General features: G+C 46.5%; 1 protein-coding gene across 1 annotated transcript in view; it reads left to right on the top strand.

Annotated features, from left to right (window-relative positions):
• The window catches only part of LOC138283068 (GTPase IMAP family member 9-like), a 135,313-nt gene that overhangs the window by 64,673 nt on the left and 50,486 nt on the right, over positions 1 to 20,154 (top strand). The window contains exon 2 of the mRNA XM_069221215.1: positions 13,226 to 13,248. Coding sequence (XP_069077316.1) covers positions 13,226 to 13,248 — 23 coding nt within the window. The remainder of the gene's footprint in view (positions 1 to 13,225; positions 13,249 to 20,154) is intronic.

The raw sequence follows: 20,154 nt of genomic DNA on the forward strand, positions 1-20,154 counted from the left end.
TCTTACTAGGCTGAAGAACTGTGAATACTGCAGGAACGACAAGGGCTAGAGACTTCCCCTTTGGAGGATGGATCCCCCACGCCTTGGAGAGTCGTGCAGAAGTGTTTTCCCGCCGGATGGACGCCAACAAGCCTTGCTACACGCAAATCGTGCGTTTGGCGTTTTTGGACGCTGCTGGGGCCCAGGAGGGACCAGGAGGTCGCAAATTGGACCTGCAGAGAGAGGGGACGTCGAGCAAGACAAGGAGCCCTCACTGAAGCAGGTAGCACCCGGAGAAGTGCCAGAAACAGGCACTACGAGGATGCGTGAAACGGTGCTCGCCGAAGTTGCACAAAGGAGTCCCACGTCGCCGGAGACCAACTTAGAAAGTCGTGCAATGCAGGTTAGAGTGCCGTGGACCCAGGCTTGGCTGTGCACGAAGGATTTCCGCCGGAAGTGCACAGGGGCCGGAGAAGCTTGCAAAGTCGCGGTTCCCAGCAATGCAGCCCAGCGAGGTGAGGCAAGGACTTACCTCCACCAAACTTGGGCTGAAGAGTCACTGGACTGTGGGGGTCACTTGGACGGTGTCGCTGGATTCGAGGGACCTCGCTCGTCGTGCTGAGAGGAGACCCAAGGGACCGGAAATGCAGCTTTTTGGTGCCTGCGGTTGCAGGGGGAAGATTCCGTCGACCCACGGGAGATTTCTTCGGAGCTTCTGGTGCAGAGAGGAGGCAGACTACCCCCACAGCATGCACAAGCAGGAAAACAGTCGAGAAGGCGGCAGGATCAGCGTTACAGAGTTGCAGTAGTCGTCTTTGCTACTATGTTGCAGGTTTGCAGGCTTCCAGCGCGGTCAGCGGTCGATTCCTTATCAGAAGGTGAAGAGGGAGATGCAGAGGAACTCGGCTGAGCTCATGCATTCGTTATCTGAAGTTTCCCCAGAGACAGAGACCCTAAATAGCCAGAAAAGAGGGTTTGGCTACCTAGGAGAGAGGAAAGGCTACTAACACCTGAAGGAGCCTATCACAAGGAGTCTCTGACGTCACCTGGTGGCACTGGCCACTCAGAGCAGTCCAGTGTGCCAGCAGCACCTCTGTTTCCAAGATGGCAGAGGTCTGGAGCACACTGGAGGAGCTCTGGACACCTCCCAGGGGAGGTGCAGGTCAGGGGAGTGGTCACTCCCCTTTCCTTTGTCCAGTTTCGCGCCAGAGCAGGGGCTAAGGGGTCCCTGAACCGGTGTAGACTGGCTTATGCAGAATTGGGCACATCTGTGCCCAACAAAGCATTTCCAGAGGCTGGGGGAGGCTACTCCTCCCCTGCCTTCACACCATTTTCCAAAGGGAGAGGGTGTCACACCCTCTCTCAGAGGAAGTTCTTTGTTCTGCCATCCTGGGCCAGGCCTGGCTGGACCCCAGGAGGGCAGCTGCCTGTCTGAGGGGTTGGCAGCAGCAGCAGCTGCAGAGAACCCCAGGAAGGGCAGTCTGGCAGTACCAGGGTCTGTGCTACAGACCACTGGGATCATGGAATTGTACCAACAATGCCAGGATGGCATAGAGGGGGCAATTCCATGATCATAGACATGTTACATGGCCATATTCGGAGTTACCATGGTGAAGCTACATATAGGTAGTGACTTATATGTAGTGCACGCGTGTAATGGTGTCCCCGCACTCACAAAGTTCAGTGAATTGGCTCTGAACAATGTGGGGGCACCTTGGCTAGTGCCAGGGTGCCCTCACACTAAGTAACTTTGCACCTAACCTTTACCAGGTAAAGGTTAGACATATAGGTGACTTATAAGTTACTTTAGTGCAGTGTAAAATGGCTGTGAAATAACGTGGACGTTATTTCACTCAGGCTGCAGTGGCAGGCCTGTGTAAGAATTGTCAGAGCTCCCTATGGGTGGCAAAAGAAATGCTGCAGCCCATAGGGATCTCCTGGAACCCCAATACCCTGGGTACCTCAGTACCATTTACTAGGGAATTATAAGGGTGTTCCAGTAAGCCAATGTAAATTGGTAAAAATGGTCACTAGCCTGTTAGTGACAATTTGAAAGTAATGAGAGAGCACAACCACTGAGGTTCTGGTTAGCAGAGCCTCAGTGAGACAGTTAGGCACCACACAGGGAACATATACATGCACACCTATGAGCACTGGGGCCCTGTGTGACAGGGTCCCAGTGACACATACATATAGGCCACAAACCTATGAGCACTGGGGTCCTGACCAGCAGGATCCCAGTGACACATAACAAACATACTGAAACCATAGTGTTTTCACTATGAGCACTGAGGCCTGGCTATCAGGATCCCAGTGAGACAGTGAAAACAGTGACAAACATCCTGACATACACTCACAAACAGGCCAAAAGTGGGGGTAACAAGGCTAGAAAGAGGCTACCTTCTCACACAACCCCCCCCCAAACGAAGGACAATAAGGCTAACCTTGGCCAGTTGAGACTTTATTGTCTAAGTGGTGATAAGTAGAGAGTAGCTCTGCAATAGACTGGTTACTCCCTTTATCATCCACTATATGGTTACTTCCCTGTGGGGATGTAAACCACCCTGTTTGAAGTTTTTTAGCTAACCAACAATGTGAAGATGTATTTTCAGAGTTTCTATCAGTAAGTTTTAGTTTAGAGCAGTGGGAATTATCCACTGAACCTATTTGTAATGATGGAAATGCCAGACAGGGATGCTGTCTCAGTAAAGCCATAGCTGGACAAAAACTTTGTCCATTTGGCTGGAAGAGAGAACAGGGATGCTGTTTCTCTTGAGTTGGAGCAGGGCAGGGATGCTGTCCTATGAGCTCCACACTAGGGCAGGGATGCTGTCCTAAGTGTTGTGAGGCAGTACAGGGTTTCTGCACTAAAGTTTCTCTGGGAGGGTTGGAGGGATGCTCCATGTTAACTAAAATGGTGCTCTTTTTGTCACCAATGTTAGTTATCCCACAGAGAGGTACTTCTACCTCAGGGAGTCCAGCTATGCCAGCTGATGATTCCCTTGGAACAGGTGCCACCCCAGGAGAGGTTTCTCCCACCACAGGAATAGTATCCTGAATGGTAGGGTGGTTAGGGGATACTGTGATACCCTTTTTACCTGTTGATGGAGAGGGATCCTGAGTTTTCAGGCCTTCTCTCCTTTGCTTTTTCATTTCACTTGAAATGAGAGGGAACAATTCCTCAGGGATGCCCAGCATGGCTGCATGGGCATAAAACTCTACATCAGCCCAACCTGAGGCCTCTAGGTCATTACCTAAGAGACAGTCTACAGGTAAGCTAGGTGATACCACCACCTGCTTAGGGCCAGTAACTCCACCCCAACTAAACTGAATTATAGCTAAGGGAAGAAACTTAGTGGAGTTATGGACATCAATAATCTTATACTGTTGTCCAATGATGTGTTGTTCAGGAGGCACTAGGTTTTCAGTCACCAAAGTGAAACTGGCACCTGTGTCCCTATAGGCCAAGGCCTCAACACCATTTATTGAAACTGTCTGCCTGTACTTATCCATTGTAAGGGGACAAGCAGCCAGTGTGGCAAGGCCAATGCCACTAGGTGTGACAGAAACTGTCTTGGGACTGATTACATCCGTTTCCACTATGGACCCATAAGTGAACCCAACTACACCCTTTGCTTGACTGTTGCCAGCAGTCCCACCACTAGTACCACTACTGCTAGGGGCACTAGAGCTTGATGTATTAGTGGTGGTAGGCTCAGGGGGTTTACCTGGACAGGACTTATCCCCTGGCCTATGGCCTCTGTTTTTACACACAAAGCACCAAGGCTTTTTAATGTGTGCAGGTTGGGAAGAAGAGGAAGAATTTGTTTTATCCCCACCCTCTGAAGAGTGTTTAAGATTTGAAGTGGGATCTTTGGTTTTACCCTTATCCCCATGCTTATCTTGAGATTTTTCACCATCTTTCTTCTTATTGCCATCTTTGTCACCCCCTGTATGAACTTTTCTGTTCACCCTTGTTCTGACCCATTTGTCTGCCTTCTTTCCCAATTCTTGGGGAGAGGTCAGATCAGAGTCTACCAGGTACTGGTGCAACAAATCAGACACACAATTATTAAGTATATGCTCTCTCAGGATTGTGTTATACAGGCTTTCATAATCCGTAACTTTACTGCCATGTAACCACCCCTCCAAGGCCTTCACTGAATGGTCAATGAAATCAACCCAGTGTTGTGAAGACTCCTTTTTGGTCTCTCTGAACTTTATCCTGTACTGTTCAGTGGTTAAGCCATAACCATCCAGGAGTGCATTCTTAAGAACTGTAAAATTATTGGCATCATTTTCTTTCACAGTAAGGAGTCTATCCCTACCCTTTCCACTAAATGATAGCCATAGGATAGCAGCCCACTGCCTTTGAGGGACACCCTGTACAACACAGGCCCTCTCAAGTGCAGCAAACCACTTGTTAATGTCATCCCCCTCCTTATAAGGGGGAACTATCTTGTGCAGATTCCTGGAATCATGCTCTTTTGCAGGATGACTATGGGGAATACTGCTGCTGCCACCATGGGTATCTAAACCCAACTTCTGTCTTTCCCTCTCTATTTCTAAAGACTGTCTATCCAAATCCAGCTGTTGCTTCTTGAGCTTCAGTCTGGTTTGTTCCACTCTCAATCTATTGAGCTCCCTTTCTAACAATCTGTCATCAGGGTGGGTGGGAGGGACATTTCTAGATACAGAGGTATGATGGGAATGAACAGAAGGAGACCTGTCCCTTACAAGGGGCACCCTAACAGCTTGGCTACCAGCATAATGTGAGAGCACATCATCAGCATGATGTGATTCAACCTCTGTACCAACTATGCTAGACTGTCTAGTAATGGGCAGGCTGAGAAGTTTCTTTCCTGAACCTTTTCCTGGGGGAGTCCCTGGATCAGATTGAGAACCATTAGCTACTTTTTCTACATATTGGGCACTTATGGCCTTATCCTGTACTCTAAGCATATTAATTAACAGTTCTAAGGAAGGATTCTTCCCTACACTCAAACCTCTCTCTATGCAGAGACTCCTTGCTCCTTTCCAGCTAAGGTGATCATATGCAAGTTTGGACAGTTCAACTTTTTGGCCTGTGCCAGACATTTTTAGAGAGAGTTAAAGTGATAGACAAAGAGAAAAAAGTTTTCAGAACTTTTTGGAAAGACAGAATTTTTTTTTTAAACTTTTAAGAACTTTTTGAAAGTTTAGAAGTACTTTTCAGCACTTAGAAAAGAGTGAAAAAGAGGAAATGCAAAACTTTTTGGCTATGTGTATATACACTGACCTTGTTTTGTATATTTTTCTCTTATGAAAAGTACAATGACAAGAGTGGTAAGTAGTCTCAAAGCACTTATCCCACCACTGCACAACCAATGTAGGAGGCTGGACTGGCTTGTAGTGAGTACCAAGGGGTACTTGCACCTTGCACCAGGCCCAGTTATCCCTTATTAGTGTATAGGGTGTCTAGCAGCTTAGGCTGATAGATAATGGTAGCTTAGCAAAGCAGCTCAGGCTGAACTAGGAGACGTGTGAAGCTACTACAGTACCACTTAGTGTCATATGCACAATATCATAAGAAAACACAATACACAGTTATACTAAAAATAAAGGTACTTTATTTTTATGACAATATGCCAAAGTATCTTAGAGTGTACCCTCAGTGAGAGGATAGGAAATATACACAAGATATATATACACAATAGCAAAAATATGCAGTATAGTCTTAGAAAACAGTGCAAACAATGTATAATTACAATAGGATGCAATGGGGAAACATAGGGATAGGGGCAACACAAACCATATACTCCAAAAGTGGAATGTGAACCACGAATGGACCCCAAACCTATGTGACCTTGTAGAGGGTCGCTGGGACTATTAGAAAATAGTGAGAGTTAGAAAAATAACCCTCCCCAAGACCCTGAAAAGTGAGTGCAAAGTGCACCAAAGTTCCCCTAAGGACAAAATAGTCGTGTTAGAGGGAGAATGCAAGGAAAACACAAATCAGCAATGCAACAACGATGGATTCCTGTCTGAAGGTACCTGTGGAACAAGGGGACCAAGTCCAAAAGTAACAAGCAGCTCGGAGATGGGCAGATGCCCAAGAAATGCCAGCGGTTGGTGCAAAGAAGCTCTTACTAGGCTGAAGAACTGTGAATACTGCAGGAACGACAAGGGCTAGAGACTTCCCCTTTGGAGGATGGATCCCCCACGCCTTGGAGAGTCGTGCAGAAGTGTTTTCCCGCCGGATGGACGCCAACAAGCCTTGCTACACGCAAATCGTGCGTTTGGCGTTTTTGGACGCTGCTGGGGCCCAGGAGGGACCAGGAGGTCGCAAATTGGACCTGCAGAGAGAGGGGACGTCGAGCAAGACAAGGAGCCCTCACTGAAGCAGGTAGCACCCGGAGAAGTGCCAGAAACAGGCACTACGAGGATGCGTGAAACGGTGCTCGCCGAAGTTGCACAAAGGAGTCCCACGTCGCCGGAGACCAACTTAGAAAGTCGTGCAATGCAGGTTAGAGTGCCGTGGACCCAGGCTTGGCTGTGCACGAAGGATTTCCGCCGGAAGTGCACAGGGGCCGGAGAAGCTTGCAAAGTCGCGGTTCCCAGCAATGCAGCCCAGCGAGGTGAGGCAAGGACTTACCTCCACCAAACTTGGGCTGAAGAGTCACTGGACTGTGGGGGTCACTTGGACGGTGTCGCTGGATTCGAGGGACCTCGCTCGTCGTGCTGAGAGGAGACCCAAGGGACCGGAAATGCAGCTTTTTGGTGCCTGCGGTTGCAGGGGGAAGATTCCGTCGACCCACGGGAGATTTCTTCGGAGCTTCTGGTGCAGAGAGGAGGCAGACTACCCCCACAGCATGCACAAGCAGGAAAACAGTCGAGAAGGCGGCAGGATCAGCGTTACAGAGTTGCAGTAGTCGTCTTTGCTACTATGTTGCAGGTTTGCAGGCTTCCAGCGCGGTCAGCGGTCGATTCCTTATCAGAAGGTGAAGAGGGAGATGCAGAGGAACTCGGCTGAGCTCATGCATTCGTTATCTGAAGTTTCCCCAGAGACAGAGACCCTAAATAGCCAGAAAAGAGGGTTTGGCTACCTAGGAGAGAGGAAAGGCTACTAACACCTGAAGGAGCCTATCACAAGGAGTCTCTGACGTCACCTGGTGGCACTGGCCACTCAGAGCAGTCCAGTGTGCCAGCAGCACCTCTGTTTCCAAGATGGCAGAGGTCTGGAGCACACTGGAGGAGCTCTGGACACCTCCCAGGGGAGGTGCAGGTCAGGGGAGTGGTCACTCCCCTTTCCTTTGTCCAGTTTCGCGCCAGAGCAGGGGCTAAGGGGTCCCTGAACCGGTGTAGACTGGCTTATGCAGAATTGGGCACATCTGTGCCCAACAAAGCATTTCCAGAGGCTGGGGGAGGCTACTCCTCCCCTGCCTTCACACCATTTTCCAAAGGGAGAGGGTGTCACACCCTCTCTCAGAGGAAGTTCTTTGTTCTGCCATCCTGGGCCAGGCCTGGCTGGACCCCAGGAGGGCAGCTGCCTGTCTGAGGGGTTGGCAGCAGCAGCAGCTGCAGAGAACCCCAGGAAGGGCAGTCTGGCAGTACCAGGGTCTGTGCTACAGACCACTGGGATCATGGAATTGTACCAACAATGCCAGGATGGCATAGAGGGGGCAATTCCATGATCATAGACATGTTACATGGCCATATTCGGAGTTACCATGGTGAAGCTACATATAGGTAGTGACCTATATGTAGTGCACGCGTGTAATGGTGTCCCCGCACTCACAAAGTTCAGTGAATTGGCTCTGAACAATGTGGGGGCACCTTGGCTAGTGCCAGGGTGCCCTCACACTAAGTAACTTTGCACCTAACCTTTACCAGGTAAAGGTTAGACATATAGGTGACTTATAAGTTACTTTAGTGCAGTGTAAAATGGCTGTGAAATAACGTGGACGTTATTTCACTCAGGCTGCAGTGGCAGGCCTGTGTAAGAATTGTCAGAGCTCCCTATGGGTGGCAAAAGAAATGCTGCAGCCCATAGGGATCTCCTGGAACCCCAATACCCTGGGTACCTCAGTACCATTTACTAGGGAATTATAAGGGTGTTCCAGTAAGCCAATGTAAATTGGTAAAAATGGTCACTAGCCTGTTAGTGACAATTTGAAAGTAATGAGAGAGCATAACCACTGAGGTTCTGGTTAGCAGAGCCTCAGTGAGACAGTTAGGCACCACACAGGGAACATATACATGCACACCTATGAGCACTGGGGCCCTGTGTGACAGGGTCCCAGTGACACATACATATAGGCCACAAACCTATGAGCACTGGGGTCCTGACCAGCAGGATCCCAGTGACACATAACAAACATACTGAAACCATAGTGTTTTCACTATGAGCACTGAGGCCTGGCTATCAGGATCCCAGTGAGACAGTGAAAACAGTGACAAACATCCTGACATACACTCACAAACAGGCCAAAAGTGGGGGTAACAAGGCTAGAAAGAGGCTACCTTCTCACAAGCAACACCTGAAGGATCCTATCAGAAGGAGTCTCTGACGTCACCTGCTGGCCCTGGCCACTCAGAGCAATCCAGTGTGCCAGCAGCACCTCTGTTTCCAAGATGTCAGAGGTCTGGAGCACACTGGAGGAGCTCAGGGCACCTCCCAGGGGAGGTGCAGGTCAGGGGAGTGGTCACTCCCCTTTCCTTTGTCCAGTTTCACGCCAGAGCAGGGCTGAGGGGTCCCTGAACCGGTGTAGACTGACTTATGCAGAAATGGGCACCATCAGTGCCCATGAAAGCAGTTCCAGAGGCTGGGGGAGGCTACTCCTCCCCTGCCTTGATACCTTTTTCCAAAGGGAGAGGGTGTAACAACCTCTCTCTGAGGAAGTCCTTTGTTCTGCCTTCCTGGGCCAAGCCTGGCTGGACCCCAGGAGGGCAGAAACCTGTCTGAGGGGTTGGCAGCAGCAGCAGCTGCAGTGAAACCCCTGAAAAGGCAGTTTGGCTGTACCCGGGTCTGTGCTAGTGATCCGTGGGATCATGGGATTGTGCCAACAATGCCAGTATGGCATTGAGGGGGCAATTCCATGATCATAGACATGTTACATGGCCATATACAGAGTTACCATTGTGAAGCTATTCATAGGTAGTGACCTATGTATAGTGCACGCGTGTAATGGTGTCCCCGCACTCACAAAGTCAGTGGAATTTGCCCTGAACCATGTGGGGGCACCTTCGCTAGTGCCAGGGTGCCCACACACTAAGTAACTTAGCACCCAACCTTTACCAGGTAAAGGTTAGACATATAGGTGACTTATAAGTTACTTAAGTGCAGTGGTAAATGGCTGTGAAATAACGTGGACGTTATTTCACTCAGGCTGCAGTGGCAGGCCTGTGTAAGAATTGTCAGAGCTCCCTATGGGTGGCAAAAGAAATGCTGCAGCCCATTGGGATCTCCTGGAACCCCAATACCCTGGGTACCTCAGTACCATATACTAGGGAATTATAAGGGTGTTCCAGTATGCCAATGTAAATTGGTGAAATTAGTCACTAGCCTGTTAGTGACAATTTGGAAAGAAATGAGAGACCATAACCACTGAAGTTCTGGATAGCAGAGCCTAAGTGAGACAGTTAGTCATAACACAGGTAATACATACAGGGCACACTTATGAGCACTGGGGCCCTGGCTGGCAGGGTCCCAGTGACACATACAACTAAAACAACATATATACAGTGAAATATGGGGGTAACATGCCAGGCAAGATGGTACTTTCCTACAACCATCTGTGCCCTTTAAAGCATTTCCAGAGGCTGGGGGAGGCTAACCCTCCCCAGCCTGTGACGCCTATTTCCAAAGGGAGAGGGTGTAACACCCTGTTCTCACAAGAAATGCTTTGTTCTGCCTTCCTGGGACTGGGCTGCCCAGACCTCAGGAGGGCAGAACCCTGTCTGTGAGGTGGCAGTAGCTGTAGCTGCAGTGCAAGCCTCAGAGACCTGGTATGGCAGTACGGGTTGGATATGTAATGATAGTGCATCTAGTTGTGTGTATGGCGTTTGGGTTGGGGGTGTTTGTAGGAGGCTGGACTGGCTTGTAGTGAGTACCAAGGGGTACTTACTCCTTGCACCAGGCCCAGTTATCCCTTATTAGTGTATAGGGTGTCTAGCAGCATAGGCTGATAGATAATGGTAGCTTAGCAGAGCAGCTTAGGCTGAACTAGTGTGAGAAAGTAGCCTCTTTCTAGCCTTGTTACCTCCACTTTTGGCCTGTTTGTGAGTGTATGTCAGGGTGTTTTCACTGTCTCTCTGGGATCCTGCTAGCCAGGGCCCAGTGCTCATAGTGAAAACCCTATGTTTTCAGTATGTTTGTTATGTGTCACTGGGACCCTGCTAGTCAGGACCCCAGTGCTCATAAGTTTGTGGCCTATATGTATGTGTTCCCTGTGTGGTGCCTAACTGTCTCACTGAGGCTCTGCTAACCAGAACCCCAGTGGTTATGCTCTCTCTGTACAAATTGTCACTAACAGGCTAGTAACCAATTTCACCAATTTACATTGGCATACTGGAACACCCTTATAATTCCCTAGTATATGGTACTAAGGTACCCAGGGTATTGGGGTTCCAGGAGATCCCTATGGGCTGCAGCATTTCTTTTGCCACCCATAAGGAGCTCTGACAATTCTTACACAGGCCTGCCACTGCAGCCTGAGTGAAATAACGTCCACGTTATTTCACAGCCATTTTACACTGCACTTAAGTAACTTATAAGTCACCTATATGTCTAACCTTTACCTGGTAAAGGTTAGGTGCAAAGTTACTTAGTGTAAGGGCACCCTGGCACTAGCCAAGGTGCCCCCACATTGTTCAGGGCAAATTCCCCGGACTTTGTGAGTGCGGGGACACCATTACACGCGTGCACTACATATAGGTCACTACCTATATGTAGCTTCACAATGGTAACTCCGAATATGGCCATGTAACATGTCTAAGATCATGGAATTGCCCCCTCTATGCCATCCTGACATAGTTGCCACAATCCCATGATCCCAGTGGTCTGTAGCACAGACCCTGGTACTGCCAAACTGCCTTTCCTGGGGTTTCACTGCGGCTGCTGCTGGCAACCCCTCAGACAGGCATCTGCCTTCCTGGGGTCCAGCCAGGCCTGGCCCAGGATGGCAGAACAAAGAACTTCCTCTGAGAGAGGGTGTGACACCCTCTCCCTTTGGAAAATGGTGTGAAGGCAGGGGAGGAGTAGCCTCCCCCAGCCTCTGGAAATGCTTTGTTGGGCACGGATGTGCCCAATTCTGCATAAGCCAGTCTACACCGGTTCAGGGACCCCTTAGCACCAAAGGGGAAGTCTCTAGCCCTTGTCGTTCCTGTAGAAACCTAAGCTTCTTCTGTACAGTAGAAGCTTCTTTGCACCCACAGCTGGCATTTCCTGGGCATCTGCCCATCTCCGACTTGCTTGTGACTTTTGGACTTGGTCCCCTTGTTCCACAGGTAAGGCCCTTATAAGTTACTTAAGTGTAGTGGTAAATGGCTGTGAAATAACGTGGACGTTATTTCACTCAGGCTGCAGTGGCAGGCCTGTGTAAGAATTGTCAGAGCTCCCTATGGGTGGCAAAAGAAATGCTTCAGCCCATAGGAATCTCCTGGAACCCCAATACGCTGGGTACCTTAGTACCATATACTAGGGAATTATAAGGGTGTTCCAGTAAGCCAGTGTAAATTGGTAAAATTGGTCACTAGCCTGTTAGTGACAATTTGAAAGAAATGAGAGAGCATAACCACTGAGGTTCTGGATAGCAGAGCCTCAGTGAGACAGTTAGTCATAACACAGGTAACACAGTCAGGCACACTTATGAGCACTGGGGCCCTGGCTGGCAGGTTCCCAGTGACACATACAACTAAAACAACATATATACAGTGAAAAATGGGGGTAACATGCCAGGCAAGATGGTACTTTCCTACAGTGTTGCGTTTTGCGTGTGTGTGTCACTCTGTTTTTCCTCCCCCCTCCCTTGTGTCCTAGGCGGCAGTACTCAACGTGGTTGTCTTTGCCGGCGTTGATGTTTGTAATGCAGGAAAAGGTAGATGAGCATGTGAAAAATGCACAACTCCTGAGTCTCCAGAGATGAGTCCTTTGACTTCTGTGTTCTGTTTCCGCTGTGCTTTTGATGTTATTGGTACCGCCCCAGAAAAGGTGGCGGCTAGGTGTGTCATAATTTTGTGGGTGGTACATTGTCTTCTGCCTGGCTGTTGGGGGTTACCGCCGTGGTGCTTGTTGCTACCACCGTTGTGGTAGGTGTGTTAAGGTGGCTATCTGTCTGAGCGGTTTCTGCCGCGGTCTTAATTCCATTTTGGTTACCGCCGGCCTGTTGGCGGTGTTACCGCCTCTTTATCACCGTCCTCCATGGTTGTAATGAGGGCCCTATTATTTTAAAAAATCGTATCTTGACTTATGTATGTTGGATTTTTGTCATTTTGGTCTTGTTTGATTTAGATAAATATTACTTGTTTTTCTAAACTAGGGTGTTGTCCATTTTGCAGTTTTTTCTCTATATTACTGTGTGTGTTGGTACAAATACTTTTTACATTTCCTCTGAGATAAGCCTGAATGCTTGTGCCAAGCTACCACGGGGGTGAGCAGGGGTTATCCTAGGTGTGTATCTCCATTTCCCTTACCATCGTGAGGGTCCATGCTTGGACAGGGGGAAACCTGACTACCAACCAAAGACCCCATTTCTAACATTCACCTTAACCTTTGGCTTTCCAGTAAATATTAATTTTATGACCTTATTTCTAACTAATTTACAGCACATGTTTACATGAAATTATGAAAGTCATAAAACCAGCATAACAAAACAGGAAAAAGTGGAGACGGATGAAACAAATGGATGTAATTTCTTACACTAAATATCTACCTTTCAATAGCTAATGAAAATTCTAAAACCGAACCTTGAAAGCACAAGTCTGTCTCATGTATTGTTTTAGAGGAGGAGAATTCCAGTTGGTCCATGCAGCCTGGATCCATGCCAAACTTTTAGTTTAATCATTGTCTATATACAAATGTTTCCCATTTTGATTAATTACATGCATATATATTGCAGTGGATCACCTGAATATATGGCTTTAATTTGTCCCTCTTGAACAAATGATAAATGCATTTGTTTATCACCAATTTTGTGGGTGATCCTTGGCAATAATTCTAGCATCTGCAATGCAAACTCATTACTTTCACTTTCTCTCTGTATTGCAGGTTGACAGAAGCACCGATACCAGGTAAGGCTGGTTTGATTTAAGGCCAACCATGATGAGAGTAGGTCATAAAGGAACTGTGTGTGTCTCATGGGTCAAAAGTTTTACTTTGGAATTTTGTTTTAGCCCTGAGTTACTTCCAGCAACGCAATAAAGAAGAATTAAGTTTTTAAGCATCGCTCATAGATCTGCAGCCTTGGTAACCATTGGGTTGGTTTGGAAATACTTCAGATTATGTAAACGAAGATAATAATTTGCAGAATTGTGTGTTTCTGAGATGGTTTCTAGCTGTTTTACATTTTTGTTTAACCTAGATATGCATGTTTGCCAGAGTGAAACTGGAAAATGTATAATCTGGATAGGGTCAGTAACTCCCAGTTCCATCTGAGTTAATATCATCTGAGCCTTTCTCTCCTTTCTTTTTCTAATCTGACAAAGGAGATCAGAGACTTTTTTGTGAAATTCCTGTGGTAGCTTCAACCTCTAGCAGAAAAAGTTTGGAGTAGATTATTGTGGCGATCCTTAGCCGGTATGGATTAACCTTTCTTGGGTAAATGATGGTACCTTTTTAGGTCTTATAAGATCAGAAAACTGGTTAAGAGGCTGATGTTGGTGAAAAGCCTACTCCATTGCAATGGCAAAAGGGTTCCCTTTAGGCCAAACTGAAAGTCCACGCCCCTCATTTATAGTTGGGTGGGCCATGATTGTCTAGACGTCATACACTACTCTGGTTTTACTGCCTATACACCCCAACTGTGAGTGTGAATGGTAAATCTGTGACTCCCAAAATTAAAAACACTCCCAAATGGTTGTTGGATTGGAGTGAAAATAATGTTTATGGAAAATATAACACTCTTTTCAAAGATAGTTTAACCTCATAACGCTATGATCCATAATAGAAAGTGAAAATAGAAACATGGACACTTTCCTTCATATTCATCAAAAGCCACCATGCTTCTCTCTAAATGTTACACTTCATGTATATATGACTACAGGGAGTGCAGAATTATTAGGCAAGTTGTATTTTTGAGGATTAATTTTATTATTGAACAACAACCATGTTCTCAATGAACCCAAAAAACTCATTAATATCAAAGCTGAATATTTTTGGAAGTAGTTTTTAGTTTGTTTTTAGTTTTAGCTATGTTAGGGGGATATCTGTGTGTGCAGGTGACTATTACTGTGCATAATTATTAGGCAACTTAACAAAAAACAAATATATACCCATTTCAATTATTTATTATTACCAGTGAAACCAATATAACATCTCAACATTCACAAATATACATTTCTGACATTCAAAAACAAAACAAAAACAAATCAGTGACCAATATAGCCACCTTTCTTTGCAAGGACACTCAAAAGCCTGCCATCCATGGATTCTGTCAGTGTTTTGATCTGTTCACCATCAACATTGCGTGCAGCAGCAACCACAGCCTCCCAGACACTGTTCAGAGAGGTGTACTGTTTTCCCTCCTTGTAAATCTCACATTTGATGATGGACCACAGGTTCTCAATGGGGTTCAGATCAGGTGAACAAGGAGGCCATGTCATTAGATTTCCTTCTTTTATACCCTTTCTTGCCAGCCACGCTGTGGAGTACTTGGACGCGTGTGATGGAGCATTGCCCTGCATGAAAATCATGTTTTTCTTGAAGGATGCAGGCTTCTTCCTGTACCACTGCTTGAAGAAGGTGTCTTCCAGGAACTGGCAGTAGGACTGGGAGTTGAGCTTGACTCCATCCTCAACCCGAAAAGGCCCCACAAGCTCATCTTTGATGATACCAGCCCAAACCAGTACTCCACCTCCACCTTGCTGGCGTCTGAGTCTGACTGGAGCTCTCTGCCCTTTACCAATCCAGCCACGGGCCCATCCATCTGGCCCATCAAGACTCACTCTCATTTCATCAGTCCATAAAACCTTAGAAAAATCAGTCTTGAGATATTTCTTGGCCCAGTCTTGACGTTTCAGCTTGTGTGTCTTGTTCAGTGGTGGTCGTCTTTCAGCCTTTCTTACCTTGGCCATGTCTCTGAGTATTGCACACCTTGTGCTTTTGGGCACTCCAGTGATGTTGCAGCTCTGAAATATAGCCAAACTGGTGGCAAGTGGCATCGTGGCAGCTGCACGCTTGACTTTTCTCAGTTCATGGGCAGTTATTTTGCGCCTTGGTTTTTCCACACGCTTCTTGCGACCCTGTTGACTATTTTGAATGAAACGCTTGATTGTTCGATGATCACGCTTCAGAAGCTTTGCAATTTTAAGAGTGCTGCATCCCTCTGCAAGATATCTCACTATTTTTGACTTTTCTGAGCCTGTCAAGTCCTTCTTTTGACCCATTTTGCCAAAGGAAAGGAAGTTGCCTAATAATTATGCACACCTGATATAGGGTGTTGATGTCATTAGACCACACCCCTTCTCATTACAGAGATGCACATCACCTAATATGCTTAATTGGTAGTAGGCTTTCGAGCCTATACAGTTTGGAGTAAGACAACATGCATAAAGAGGATGATGTGGTCAAAATACTCATTTGCCTAATAATTCTGCACTCCCTGTAGAGCCAGAAATAAACTATCAAAAATAATAACACATTGTTATATAACAAATTCATTCAAATAGACCAGTAGACATTAGCAATGCAGTATAAAATATATGTGATGCTTTGGGCAATAATGAGCCTACCAAGCAAATATATTTCATAAGCGGGCTCAGAGGCAGATATAAGATAAAACATTAAAGAAAATCTTTCAGATTCATAGCAAGAGAAATCTCTAAACTAGCATTTCAATGCAATTATTACTTTTAGACCCCATGCATCACTTCCTTGATCAGTTCCTTTTTAGCAGTCATTGTTTTTTTCACTTGTGTCAATAAATCCAATATCCTGAAAAATTGAATGTCACCTGATTATCAAGCAAAAGCTGCTTAGAAGGAGAATCTCTGATCTCATTAACCTTATTGTTGCTAATCCTTTCATGCATTATATGAGTTATAAAGTGCCGACATTTTCTTCCATTTACCTAGCATTTTTTTGGATACTCTTCAGTGATCATATGTTTTTGAATTTATATAATTTGATTTTCAATTATCTTAATTTTTCAAATCCATCCTGTGTCTTGCAGTTACATTTATTTTCTAAATCTCCCTCGGGGGACACACACTGACTTGTATGGTGCTGCTGTTTATCCAGCAGGAGTGACATGCATCCACCTCTCAATCACTCACTTGTCACAAAGTATCACAAGCCAAATACCATAGATAATTAGAGATAGGAGAATTAGACAGAACGTTAAAAAATGCTTCTTGTTCTGCTTATCCCACACGCATCATGGTGGTATTTGACAACTGACTGCTCATGTCCTGTGTGCTGGATGTAACTTCCTGTTCATAAGATCACTATGGTCATTGATTTTCCAGCTTTGAAATCAAGGATATTATTTTGCTATAATAACATAGACCAAAATATTGAAGGTAATTTGTTTAAGTGCTTTAGTTTCATTTTGAAGTTTAAAATATAGTTTCCTTTGTTTAGTTTTTTTTTTTTTTAATAAGGTATTATTGCATTGTATTGTTTTTATTATAAATGGTAGTGATTATTTAAAAATATGATCTTAATGTTTTCGATTTGTTGGCTTTATTGGGGACTCAGTGGGTAGTATTTTCTAATTCTATATTAATTAATACAAGTCAATTAATTTTCCAGTTTTGTTATCTCTTTTGTCACGTTCTTGTTTGCATATTAAATTATTTAATATATGCAATTTTAGTTCAGGCTTGTTGAGTTTATTGGCGAATGGGTTGGCAATTGTTTTTTTTTATTTTTTATTAATGTATCTAATAGCTACATATGGATCTGATATTTATGTTTTTATTTTTCATTAATTGCTTTAATGCTAACTGATTATTATATTGTCGGGAGGCTGGCCTGGCTTATAGTGGGTACCTGTAGGAGGCTGGCCTGGTTTGTAGTGGTACCAAAGAGTACTTACACTCTGCACCAGGTCCAGTTATCCCTTATTAGTGTAGAAGAGGTGTCTAGCAGCTCAGGCTCATAGAAAAGGGTAGCTTAGCAGAGCAGCTTAGGCTGAACTAGGAGACGTGTGAAGCTCCTACTATACCACTGGTGTCATATGCACAATATCATAAGAAAACACAATACACAGATATACTAAAAATAAAGGTACTTTATTTTTATGACAATATGCCAAAAGTATCTCAGTGAGTACCCTCAGTATGAGGATAGCAAATATACACAAGATATATGTACACAATACCAAAATTATGCAGTAATAGCAATAGAAAGAAGTGCAAGCAATGTACAGTCACAATAGATTGCAATGAGAGCACAAAGATATAGGGATAACACAAACCATATACTCCAAAAGTGGAATGCGAATAACGTATGGACCCCAAACCTATGTGAGCTTGTAGAGGGTCGCTGGGACTGTAAGAAAACAGTGAGGGTTAGAAAAATAGCCCACCCCAAGACCCTGAAAAGGGGGTGCAAAGTGCACCTTAGTTCCCCAGAGAGCACAGAAGTCGTAATAGGGGAATCCTGCAAGGAAGACCAACACCAGCAATGCAACAACGATGGATTTCCAGACGAGAGTACCTGTGGAACAAGGGGACCAAGTCCAAGAGTCATACTCAAGTCGTGAGTGGGCAGATGCCCACAACATGCCAGCTGAGGATGCAAAGAAGCTGCCGCCATATGGTAGAAGCTGTGGATTCTGCAAGAACAAAGAGGACTAGGAACTTCCCCTTTGGAGGATGGATGTCCTATGTCATGAAGAAGCTTGCAGAGGTGTTTCCGTGCAGAAAGACCGCAAACAAGCCTTGCTAGCTGCAAGGGTCGTCAGTAGGGTTTTTGGATGCTGCTGTGGCCCAGGAGGGACCAGGATGTCGCCAATTGCGTGAGGAGACAGACAGGGCACCCAGCAACACAAGGAGCCCACTCAGAAGCAAACAGCACCTGCAGAAGTGCCGGAACAGGCACTATGAAGAAGAGTGAACCGGAGCTCACCCGAAGTCACAAAAGAAGGTCCCATGACGCTGGAGGACAACTCAGGAGGTCGTGCACTGCAGGTTAGAGTGTCGGGGACCCAGGCTTGGCTGTGCACAAACGAAATCCTGGAAGAGTGCACAGGAGCCGGAGCAGCTGCAAATCATGCAATATCCAGCAATGCAGTCTAGTGTGGTGAGGCAAGGACTTACCTCCACCAAACTTGGACTGAAGAGTCACTGGACTGTGGGAGTCACTTGGACAGAGTTGCTGAGTTCCAGGGACCACGCTCGTCGTGCTGAGAGGGGACCCAGAGGACTGGTGATGCAGTCTTTTGGTGCCTGCGGTTGCAGGGGGAAGATTCCGTCGACCCACGGGAGATTTCTTTGGAGCTTCTAGTGCAGAGAGGAGGCAGACTACCCCCACAGCATGCACCACCAGGAAAGCAGCCGAGAAGGCGGCTGGATCAGCGATACAAGGTTGCAGTAGTCGTATTTGCTACTTTATTGCGGTTTTGCAGGCGTCCAGCGCAGTTAGCGGTCGATTCCTTGGCAGAAGGTGAAGAGAGAGATGCAGAGGAACTCTGATGAGCTCTTGCATTCGTTATCTCAAGAATTCCCCAAAGCAGAGACCCTAAATAGCCAGAAAAGGAGGTTTGGCTACTTAGGAAGGAGGATAGGCTAGCAACATAGGTAAGAGCCTATCAGAAGGAGTCTCTGACGTCACCTGCTGGCACTGGCCACTCAGAGCAGTCCAGTCCAGTCCAGTCGAGAAGCACCTCTGTTTCCAAGATGGCAGAGGTCTGGAGCACACTGGAGGAGCTCTGGGCACCTCCCAGGGGAGGTGCAGGTCAGGGGAGTGGTCACTCCCCTTTCCTTTGTCCAGTTTCGCGCCAGATCAGGGCTGGGGGATCCCTGAACCGGTTGTGAGAAAGTAGCCTCTTTCTAGCCTTGTTATCCCCACTTTTGGCCTGTTTGTGAGTGTATGTCAGCGTGTTTTCACTGTCTCACTGGGATCCTGCTAGCCAGGGCCCAGTGCTCATAGTGAAAACCCTATGTTTTCAGTATGGTTGTTATGTGTCACTGGGACCCTGCTAGTCAGGACCCCAGTGCTCATAAGTTGGTGGCCTATATGTATGTGTTCCCTGTGTGGTGCCTAACTGTCTCACTGAGGCTCTGCTAACCAGAACCTCAGTGGTTATGCTCTCTCATTTCTTTCAAATTGTCACTAACAGGCTAGTGACCAATTTTTCCAATTTACATTGGCTTACTGGAACACCCTTATAATTCCCTAGTATATGGTACTGAGGTACCCAGGGTATTGGGGTTCCAGGAGATCCCTATGGGCTGCAGCATTTCTTTTGCCACCCATAGGGAGCTCTGATAATTCTTACACAGGCCTGCCACTGCAGCCTGAGTGAAATAACGTCCACGTTATTTCACAGCCATTTTACACTGCACTTAAGTAACTTATAAGTCACCTATATGTCTAACCTTTACCTGGTAAATGTTAGGTGCAAAGTTACTTAGTGTGAGGGCACCCTGGCACTAGCCAAGGTGCCCCCACATTGTTCAGGGCCAATTCCCTGAACTTTGTGAGTGCGGGGACACCATTACACGCGTGCACTACATATAGGTCACTACCTATATGTAGCTTCACAATGGTAACTCCGAATATGGCCATGTAACATGTCTAAGATCATGGAATTGCCCCCTCTATGCCATCCTGGCATTATTGGGACAATTCCATGATCCCAGTGGTCTGTAGCACAGACCCTGGTACTGCCAAACTGCCTTTCCTGGGGTTTCACTGCAGCTGCTGCTGCTGCCAACCCCTCAGACAGGTTTCTGCCCCCCTGGGGTCAAGCCAGGCTTGTCCCAGGATGGCAGAACAAAGGACTTCCTCTGAGAGAGGGTGTTACACCCTCT

The sequence above is a fragment of the Pleurodeles waltl genome, chromosome 2_2 (genome assembly GCF_031143425.1).
Source record: "Pleurodeles waltl isolate 20211129_DDA chromosome 2_2, aPleWal1.hap1.20221129, whole genome shotgun sequence".
NCBI classification, from domain to species: Eukaryota; Metazoa; Chordata; class Amphibia; order Caudata; family Salamandridae; genus Pleurodeles; species Pleurodeles waltl.